At 33.6% G+C, this 11,141-nt stretch overlaps 1 protein-coding gene across 1 annotated transcript; it reads right to left on the bottom strand.

Moving 5' to 3' along the window:
* Window positions 1-458: 458 nt before the first annotated feature.
* On the bottom strand, window positions 459-2,849 carry ATHB13 (Homeobox-leucine zipper protein family). The gene is made up of 3 exons (XM_086594583.1): window positions 2,365-2,849; window positions 1,876-2,252; window positions 459-1,140 (listed from the first exon to the last, which is right to left on the bottom strand). The coding sequence occupies exons 1-3, from the start codon at window positions 2,498-2,500 to the stop codon at window positions 793-795; spliced, it is 861 nt and encodes a 286-aa protein (XP_086450709.1). The 5' UTR covers window positions 2,501-2,849; the 3' UTR covers window positions 459-792.
* Window positions 2,850-11,141: the final 8,292 nt, after the last annotated feature.

The following is an 11,141-nucleotide window of genomic DNA, read 5'->3' as shown; positions in this document are numbered from 1 at the left end:
GTGACTACACTGTTGTGTTGGATACTTGGATGCTAGAGAATGGGTTACAATGTGACTCATATGTAACAAAGTATACTCTTATCAACTTCTCCATCATAATAAAAAGTTTACTCTCTTATCAAGAAAATAGACTTTGTGAGGCCATAGTACTAGTGTAAATGGAAACATTTTCTTCTTGTCAGCAATGAGGTTGCCAATGTCTCCTTCACGAGAATTGCCATTTTCCAACCTCCTTGTTTTCTTCCTATTCTTTCTATTTGTCTTCTTTCTTCTTGGAATGTGTGCTTTGATACGCTCTTTTTAATTCTTTATAGGATAAGGTTGAATTTGCTCACTCTTTGGCCTACTTCATTATGTAAACTTTCTCACTATACTTGCAAACAACAGCATTTCGTGTTTTCTTTCTTTCTTTTGTTTATGTACAAAAGGACATAACCCAAAGCAAAACAACTAAAGTCTTAAGGAGAGAATCCATTTATTTCATGGCTCATGCTGTAGCTGAAAGCAGTCTCTAGCAGAGCTAATTAAACTTAGATTGCTTTAATTATACAACTTTGATAAACATTGGGAAATCAACATGGTTTTGTAAATTTCAAAAAACAGCCTTTTATTCTCCAAACTGATCGATCATTTTCTGCCTAACTGAATTTTAGGTGGATATGTTCTATTTCTATACATCAACCTAATTTGAATTCAAGCCAATGGGGGTAGCCTGATTTCCTCCTTAAGCACATTTTGTCCACCAATATGTGAATCGGTCATCTGAAACCGGCATGATATACACGGACTCATTTAATGGAATTGGCTCTGTTCGGGCCACGGCCAAAATCCTGGTTGATCGTCAATGCTGCAGAACATGTTGCAAAAACTTTCTTCTTGAGAGTTGTTGTGATCAATCTTTTGGAATTGGAGGTCTGATTTTGTGGTATTTTGAAGGAGTTGTACCATACTCGTAGACCTTATGGATGATGGAAAGAGAGGTCTACTTGGATTGGAAGAAAGAGGGCTGTCAATGGCTGGTGTTCTTGAAATGTCCAAGTTTATGTCAGAACTGTTTTCACTCCTATTGCTGCAAGAACCCTCTGTTTCTTTATTGAGGTTGATGCATTCTGTTGGTTCTCTATTTTTCAGAGCCAATATCTGCAACAAATGAATAGCCCGATCAAGGCATGAATACATAAAAAAGAGTAACTGAAACTGACCACATTAATAATGAAGAATACATTTACATTTATATGTGATATGTGATATATGATATGTGACATGCCCATTTGCAATTATCTTATTAAAAGTTTGAAATGGTATGTAATCATGTTCCCCTGGAATTTAATAATTTACCAAAATGTGGTGTGCTATTTCTGTTCTTTTAGAGCTATATATGATTGGTACTCAAGATATGAATAGGAATTTTTCTCTTTTAAAAGTGGTGATTGGTTCAAGAAATGATGTAAAGGTATCTTTTATGAATAATAATTCAATACCACCCACAAAATCAATAGAACAAACAATCTTTCTCAAAAGTACCAAAATCACATACAAAATCAACAATGTTACCATGCAGAATTTTGGAATTATTCCCACCTTCCAAATTCCAATGGACAAAAACTAGAAATGCAAATAAAGAAAAAGGACCAACACTCATATCTACTTCTCTAGGTTGAGCAAAGCCTTAAACACTAAATTTTTAGCATATGTTGAAATGTTAAATGCCCAGAAAACTAACAAACTAAAATTCTTTTCTAAGAAAACCCAGTAAGGAAGTAACCATTGAAGATTCAGCAGGGTTTCATATTGGAATTATCAAAATTATCACTTCTATTAAAAAGAAGAAAGGATTAGATATTGTTTACTCATATGCAAAATTCAAACTCTTACCTCTGCATGAAGTTTCTTGTTTTGAGCTTGGAGAGCATCATTATCTGCCTTGATTGCATCAAACTGCCTCTTTAGAAGGTCATAGTCTTTCTCCAATTGCTTTGTCTTCCACCTTGCTCTCCTGTTTTGAAACCAAATTGCTATCTGCCTTGGTTGCAATCCAAGTGCTCTTGCTAGCTGCATTTTCCTTTCAGGCTCAAGTTTGTTACCTAACTCAAAGTTCTTCTCTAATGTCCTCACTTGTTCCATATTAAGCCTCCTTTTCTTTTCTCCAACTTGTGAACCATCATCAGATAAGTCATCTTCACCATTTGCTTCTTCACACACGTCAATGCCTGAGAACGACATAGATCTCTTTCCTAGAAATGATGCAACACCTGCACCACAAGATAAAAAAAAAATGTAACACATAAACAGAGAAGCAACTTTTAGAATCATAAAATGAATGTAAAGTGAAAATATATGTAAGAATTGGAAGAAAAGGATTACCATGGAAGTCTTGAGGTGTACATGAAGGAAGAATTGGATTGAGTGAAGTTGGAGGGTGGCGATGATCTTGATCTTCATGATGTGAAGTTTGCAACATGAAATTCGAAGGGAAGAAGGCCATCTCATTGCAAGTCATGGCTTAGGCTTGTGTCTTGAATCTACAAAGATGTGACGGTGATTTGATTTTCATGGTGAAGATCGAAAGTTTATGGTATGATAAGCTATAGAGTGAGATATAGGATTGCTGAGAGAGAGAGAGAGTTTTTATATCAAAGGAATATGTACGCTAGAAAAATTGGAAGATATCATATAACAACTGTCTAAAAACAAGGTGTTGTGAGGAATAGCATATAAACAGTATAGGCTACTGTGGACATTTTATTTTTTATACATAATGTTCTAGACAGAAGAGTGAGAGTGTGAGAAATGAGCTGTTTCTTCAGTTTACATATCTTTTGAAATGAAGTGGAGAGTTCATACTTCACACCATATAACTATAATCATTTCCTTTAATTAAATGACAAACAATGTCAATTCTTGCAACAGGAATGATTATATCTTACCACAAAGTTGTATGTAAGGAGTTTTATATCACAAGACATTTCTCATGGTAGGGGTGTGAGCTCTCAGGGTTTTACGATTAGATTTGGAACCTTGCAACATGAATGCCGACAATACCATCTCAAAGAACCAAAGGCCCATGCCAATGGAAAACATCCTGATATGTCGTAAGTATCATCAATATATCGAAATTTGAACACTCAATACTGATATATACCCACCGATTTAGTCTCTTTTACATTTAACCTGCCGCCATGGTCCATGGGTATAACAACCGATATTTTATGACATACTGATTTTTATATATCGAATAATATGGATATTTTGGGCCCTGAAGTAATTCCTAATTTTTTTGTTACCATTTCAGACTTTATAGTTTATACACTCAAAACAAGTGTGGTGAAATAGTTTTTCTATAACCAAGAAGAAAATAAAATGGCAAAAAATTATGGGGTGGGTGCCTTGAAAAATATAGAACTATGGGTTGTCTCTTTTTTTTTTCTCTCGATAGGAGCTACCGAGCTACTATGGGTTGTCATGTAGAATAGTGGCAGAGGTGGCCTCAGGTGGGTGTTTCTTTTAGGGGACATAGAGAAAATGGAATTCTAAGAGAAAAACTAAAGAGCTTTTTGAGTGAAATGTTAAAGCGGTGTTAACTTGAGAAAAAAAGAAGAAAAGGCTGGCTCAATGTTAGAAAAAGAGGAATGGGGCAGGAATCTAGGGGATGGGTCCACTGAGGGAGCAGGGGTTGCTACCTAACCCACCTACATGTATCGTGCATCAGGGGGTCTCTTTGGAAACCATTATCCTCAAACACATCCCTCAGCATAATAAGGCATTGGAAGAAGGCAGTGAATAAGCCCAAATACTTAACCCTACCAAGCTGGTCTTTTTTGTTTTTGTGCCTAATGTGTCCATCACTGCCCTCTCTCTCTTTCTCTCTCTCTCTCTCACAATCCTGCCACACCTCAAATGGCCATCGTCACTCTATTTTCTCTCTTCTTTTGCATTTGCAGCCATACAACAATTTCCAAGTGAACCTCATTATTATATTGGCACAATTTTTTCAATAAATCCATTTGTTTCTGTTTCTATGTGCTAGCAATGTGTTTGTTTTTCATTTTGGTTTCTATTTATTTTGTATCTTGACCAACATCAAAATTTCAAAATCACTCTAGGTGCCCTTTTAGGCATAATCTCTTATTCCAAAATCCAAACTATGCCACCCTCTACTTGTGAAAAGTTTTCATACGATCACAGCTGTTGGTGGTGAAAAGTTCCTACAAAATCGAAACTTATTCTGTATTGACCTAGAAAAAAGTATGTCTGCCACGGAAATTTTTTGCCACAACTCACCCTCACACGTACTGTGAGCAATTCAATGTAGAAACCAGAAACTGTCCTGTTAATAAGTTCTTGAAAAAGTTTGGATACCAAGATTTGAAAAATTAAAGCCACTGCGTAATAGCCACTGCGTAATAATAGCATAAGATAATCTGTATGCCCATTTATGGTGTCATATTAAATTCATTACGAGCTATAAGATGACCACAGTCGTATCTTACACTAATGGGAAAGGATAAGCTGACTTGGTAGATTTTGTGGACTCCCTAAACTAAGGACCTATACCTAATTCCGATCTCTAGATTGTGGATGTGCTTTTGTTAATTAGCTTTCTGGAGTCCGGACTCTGGACGCTGTCAACAATATTCAGGCCCACAGGTTTTATATAACGATACTTGATTTCAGTTAACTAGTATCCAACTTACCAAAGTGTGATAACCCTTATATTATTAAATTAAGTAAGAATTTCATGTACACAAACAAAATAATGACAAAATGCTACAAGCTTACAAGGAATTCAATATACTGTAGCATGTTAACATTTCTTAAGGTTTATATTTCACTATGTTAAAAATTTTACCAAATTTTTTGATTCTCCATCCGTAATGTTTAAGTTACTACCATTTCTAATAAACCGATGAATTTCAGCTTTTGGATGATATTCAACAAACCCCTGAGCACTTCGAAACACCTTAATCTGTAACACATTACTTAGAGACAGGGTTTGGTGTAGGAGGTCGGTGATTGATCTGTGAGGTAATTAGCACCTTGATTAGACTACGAATAATACATAACGAATGGAATCCCACAAATCCCAACCACACAATATTATAACTAACTCAAGCTTAGGAATTAGGATACTTATTTTGAACCTTATTTAATCTGGTGATTTTAAAAGCTCATTACCACAATTATTAATAGCTAATTTTACATACATTATAAATTTAGCAAACAGGTGGTTTAACCATTCGAAGTAGGAACTAATATGAAATCAATGGAGGGTCATGTATCATATCTTTTGACTGAGAAATATCTTTTTATGTTGGTATTATAAATTGAACTATTGAAGGAGGTCAGGAGGTGTACTTAACATAAATTTTCTAAGAGAATAAGGACCCACAAATTTCTATTGGTGGTGGGGGATGTGGGTGGATGGGACCCTATTCTATGGTACTACTTTAGTCTGGCTGGCCAAAACAAGCTCTCACATGCCTTTATTAGTTGGAAAATTAAGGGGGTTTCTTCATTAGAATGTGGTGGACGTGGATCCATGTTCTTGTTGGTTCCTAATTTCAAAAAATAAAGTTAAAGCACTGAATCTTCTCCCTCCACATGCTTCATGCTTCTGTTGTGTTCAACTGATGTAGATCCTCCCATGTGCTTTTCTTCCATTGACGTCATTTTTTGCCAACTCTCTCTTTTTCCCTCTCTTCTAAAGCGCTTCCATTGGTCTGTAGAGGACGATAGCGATTCGGCAACCACTTGGTGTGTACTTATTTTCCCAATACAGATGGTGATGCCACATTTGGGCTAGGATCATAGACAGAATTTCGTGAGAACATATCAAAGTTTCGACCGAAATTTCAGGTTTAGGTAAATCGACCAGATATTTACAGGTGAATTTTTACCTTGTAAAAGTGGGCCTTGGCAGGGGATGAACCTGATTATAATTGAAATCTAAGCTAGACATTCAATTCATTTAACTTTTCTAGGATCTTCTTTGAAACATAAATACGCAATACATCACCCAAAGTACTACCGATTTACGCTCTTCTTGAAAACATATCATTGTTGTTGTTGTTGTTGTTGTTGTTGTTGTTGTTGTTGTTGTTGTTGTTAGTGGGCGGAGCAGGGGGGTCGTGGAAAAAAAGAATACTACTACTCGTAAATAACAAAAAAAAAAAAAAAAACCTTACCCAGTTATTATTATAAATAAGAAAAGGAGAAAATAAAAATAAAAAGAGAAGAAAACTCCCTCACCTCTTTTGTTCTGCACACACTTTTCGAATCATCTTATATATGACTTCACTAATTCTCTCTAGAGAAATTGAAAATCAACACTCAAGGTGAACACCTACCCCCTTTCTAAACTCTTAATTGAATGAATTCCCTATTTTCCTAATGCGTATGTTTATATTTACCTTTTTTTAATTTTATAGTTTTCATTCCATTGATTCATTGGTATAATTTAGGAGTTAGAAACAAATTTCTTATCTTTGTTTCTCAACCATCCTAGTAAGTTCTACTCCATATAACGTTGGCTAACCATCTCCACCTCTAAAACAACAAGCATCCATTTCTTAGCAATGCTTGATGAAGCAAATTTCCTTGGCATTGCTGCAGAAGCATTGTTTAGCTGCTGTTAGAAAATAATTAAGGGTTTTTTAGACTTTGGTCCTACGCATAGTTGGTTTATTAGACTTTGGTCAAGAAAAACTTGAATATTAGACTTTAGTCCTAGTTCTGTTTGTTCACCGTTAGTCAACTCAGTTGATTAACAGTCAACTCAGTCGTATGCAAGCAGATTGACCACGTTGACTAATGGTGAACAAACAGAACTAGGACTAAAGTCTAATATTCAAGCTTTTTTGGACCAAAGTCTAATAAACCAACTATGCGTAGGACCAAAGTCTAAAACCCAATAATTAATCATAGATCTTTAACATGTTAATATATTATTTATCAAAAAGAAATTAAAAGAAAAATACCGTCAAAGCCGAAATTGGAGATTAATAATAAAGAAAATCACTTTTGAGAATACGGATGTGTGTGTAGTAGGATCCACTTAGGATTCCAAGTCTTATCTAAAAAAGCAAAGTCATTATCATACAAGTACTTGTACTTGATATACTAAAATACTTTTAATATATATATCTTTAATATGGAAAATGCCCATTAGTAAATTCATATTTACAATAAGGTCCATAGAATTATAAGGAAAATCCTTTTATACCATTATTTAAATCTAAGTCCCTCCACCTCACTTGTATTCACAATTAGATAATTGGGAATTTGTTCTTCACTATCACACCCATGTCTAATTGACCCAATGTGACATTCAACATCAATTGAGCACTAAGAAACTAGTTCTTATACTGGCTCGACCAGGTTTGAGCTTAATTAGTTATGTTACAATTTCATAATACATAACTCTGTAAAGTGGTGGATCTTTTATTAGAATTTGTGATTCAAGACATCCTACATTCATTACCCAAAACATCAAGTTTAGTCTATGAATAGACTTTACTTTTTAACATCTCAAAGTAACAAATTTGAGACATAATGAATTTTCACAATTCCTTAAGTTTAGGGAATAATTGGTAAAGTGAGATATACACACTAATCTTAACAGTGAATTTATAGTGTGTTCTCACTTCGATCCCCTCAGTGTCAGTCATGTGACTACACCAATATATAAACTTAGAGTCATACTCAAATGATTAAGATATCATCATCCTATTACATAGCAGTTGTGTATATTACAGTCGTATAAGTGAAGCGTCCGACTTCACCCCTAAATGTGAGCATTCTAGGTAAATAGATACAATCAATTCTCCCTCACATGACTCTTCATATGCTTGATTGTTCTAATTCTATTACCTATGGAACTTATAGTTTTACCATATAATATTAATTCACCCATATGCATAATAATAAGATTTGTGTATTTAATTAAACATCATCATGTATAAATGTATAAACAATAAATGTTCATTGGCTTTGTAAAAGCCAAATATCCCAACAATCTCCCATTGGCCTTCAAAGGCATTTAGCAATCATTCTAAAACTCATATTATCTATATAAAGGTTTGCATAATCATATGCCAATATATAGTATTTGGTTCTCATAGACTATATCATTCCTAATGAATAGTGTATCATATACATATACATGAGACCAAAAACATAGCCGTCTTACCTTCAACTTTCTTGTAAAACACAAGGTTCTTTATCACATTAATCAAAACCAAACGATTTGATTGTTTGATCAAAGTATACATTCCAACTCTTTGAAGTTTGTTTTAAGTCCATAAATGGATTTTTTTTTCAGCTTGTAGGAACTGTAAAGCCTCCAGGTTTTAAAACACGGTCTTTACATCCATTTGCCAAATCACATAGTCATAATAAGCATCAATCACTAGAATGACTCTAATGGACTTTTCATGGCTACTGGCGAAAAAGTTTTCTCATAATCGATACCCTTTTTTTTTAGTAAACATTTTCTTTACCAGTCTTGCTTTGAAAGTCTATTCCTTTCTACTGGCTCCTCATTTCCTTTTGAATAACTACTTATTATTAATAGACTTAGTATTTGATAGTAAATCAACAAGTTCTCAGACATTGTTGGAATACAGGGACTTCATTTCTGATTTCATTGATTCAAATCAATGTCAAAAACTGCGTCTTCATAGTTTATAGGATCTACATCCTGGTCATCTGATATGACAGAGAAAGTTTCCCTCAATAGGGTTAACTTTTCTAGATGTCTAATTGTCCTTCCACTATGAAGAAGTATTAGAGTAGGTTTAGGTAAACACTGAACTTTACACATGGAAGTTTTTTTTAATCTAAACTAGGAGTTAATTCATATTGAACATTACCAGGAATATTTGACGTCATTTATTCAATGACCATTGTACTACAAGGTTTTTGTTTCATAATATAATTTTCCTCGAGATACTCACAAAGTGTCTTTTCTCTATCGGGTTACAAAATAAACCACCCCGAGTAACCTTTTTGTTATAGGTAGAGTTAAATAACTCATCATGGACAGAACCATATCCAATAAGGTTATATCCTTTCTTTTGCAATCTCATTATGTTGTGGAGTTCTTGGTGCACTTAATTGAGACAAAATCCTATTTTGCAATATGTACTCTTTGAACTGATCTGAGAAGTATTCACTACCTCGATCCAATCGAGGTGTCTTAATTGGTTTGTTTTTCAGCTTCTTCTTTGAATTCTTTGAACTTTTCAAAAGATTTAGACTTTTTGTGCATCATCAAATACACATAACCTTACCTTGAATAGTCATTAGCAATGATAAAATATTCAAAGTTACCTCTCTCTTACACATTAAGGGGCCCACATACATCAGTATGTACTAATTCCAATAATTCTGTGGCTCTTGACTCTTTACCTTTAAAAGATCTCTAGTCATCTATCATTCTAAATAAAACTCACTAGTTGGGAAAGATTCTAAAAAGAGTGAACTTAAAACTCCATCTTTTACCAACTTGTCAAAAATTTTGTTTAGATTGATATGACCAAGTCTTAAGTGCCACAAGAATACGGATTAATAGAAGGAGATTTTTCTCTTTTGAGGTAAAACATTTGATGAATTACTACTAATAATATCATTTTTTTATTAGCATAGGAGAAATTAAATAGAGACCATTTTCTGAAATTCCAGAGACAATAAACTTTCCATTAAATTTGATTACAACTATTAAATCAAATGAAATAGAATATCTTGACTTATAAAGTGCATAAATAGAAACCAAATTTCTCTTTATCTCTGGAACATAACAATAGTCTTCTAAAACCAACACTTTCTTCTCTAATACTAAATAATAAATTTTTATTGATACTGTGACAACCTTTGCCACTATACCTACTTTTTGTCTCCTGAAACCCATATAACATATTACAAATGTTGTCACACCCCAAATTTTCAGATAATTAAAACAAGAAATTATTCAAGATATAAATATCTCAATTGTCACCCAATTCAATTATCTAAAAAACCCAGGGTAAAATGAAAACCAAATACCCTATTATTAAACACAACATAAAAAAAAAAAAAAATTAAAACCAAAATGTACAATCCTTCAATCATATTATTAAATTAAAAAGAAGCTAACCAATTCTATTACATATGTCTCAAAACAAAATTGCACACTTCAGAAAAACTTAAAAGTTAAAACAGAAGACTCCAAGAGCAAATCCAAATTAAGCGTCCTCATCCACTACACTTCGCCATCTATGTTCCCAAGAACACACCCACGTTGCAAAATAAAGTAAACATGGGTAAACAAATTGAATTCGATGATATGAGTAATGCTAAAATAAAATATACAGTACTACATTCAATCTTTCAAATAAATAAATATAATGTCAACAACCATTTCAACTTGGAAGACAAGATAGTTCAATTTTCCAAAACGGCGTGTAATTTCTTCCAAGCAACCTCACTATACATAATTTCAAACTAGTAAACAACCAGATTATACTTTACCTTTAATCTATCACGTCATGTTAGGGGTAGGACAACATCTTTGCATAAAAGGTTAATAAGTCGTACACTCTTGCAAAATAAAATTAGATTTCCCAAACATAGTCTTTTAAAGTATATGCATATATTTCACTCTCACAACGCAACCACCATGGGCATATATAATCAGACTGAAGATATCACAACTATCAATGTTCATAACACCACCATATCCATCATATCCCACAAACTAGATACATATTTTTTACTTAAAAACCACTCGTCTACTTATGAGAACGAAGAAAATCATATCCAGGGAGTACATTCATCCCTCGTGACTATCAACTCACACAAACCACATACACATTCATTTATAAGAAAACATATACATCATAATACACAAATATTCATATGGATAATTCACTTATACGTAAAATCAATATTTTACTTTGCTTATTAATTATCTCGTTGTCTCATTTACTAATAGACACAACCCCAATCTTTAGTTCCTACTCCACGATTTGCACTTCACACATTTGATAAATCACACATACCCGTGTACTTCTCTTGATAGATCAAGAGAATAGATCGAGAAGGAAACAATATCAGATTATTGGTTAAGGATGAGCTAGTTTTGTATCACTAAAACGTATTGATAA

The sequence above is a fragment of the Coptis chinensis genome, chromosome 1 (assembly GCF_015680905.1).
Source record: "Coptis chinensis isolate HL-2020 chromosome 1, ASM1568090v1, whole genome shotgun sequence".
NCBI classification, from domain to species: domain Eukaryota; kingdom Viridiplantae; phylum Streptophyta; class Magnoliopsida; order Ranunculales; family Ranunculaceae; genus Coptis; species Coptis chinensis.
The sequence above is the reverse complement of the archived record's forward strand: the minus strand, read 5'-3'. Positions and strand labels throughout refer to the sequence as shown.

Bases quoted from the DNA above. Each gene is read 5' to 3' on its own strand.
- ATHB13 (XM_086594583.1), bottom strand. From the start codon at position 2,500: ATGACTTGCAATGAGATGGCCTTCTTCCCTTCGAATTTCATGTTGCAA. The intron at 2,253-2,364 runs GTAATCCTTTTC...CTTGTGGTGCAG, and splicing joins TACACCTCAAGACTTCCATG to GTGTTGCATCATTTCTAGGA. The intron at 1,141-1,875 runs GTAAGAGTTTGA...CATTTGTTGCAG, and splicing joins ACAAGAAACTTCATGCAGAG to ATATTGGCTCTGAAAAATAG.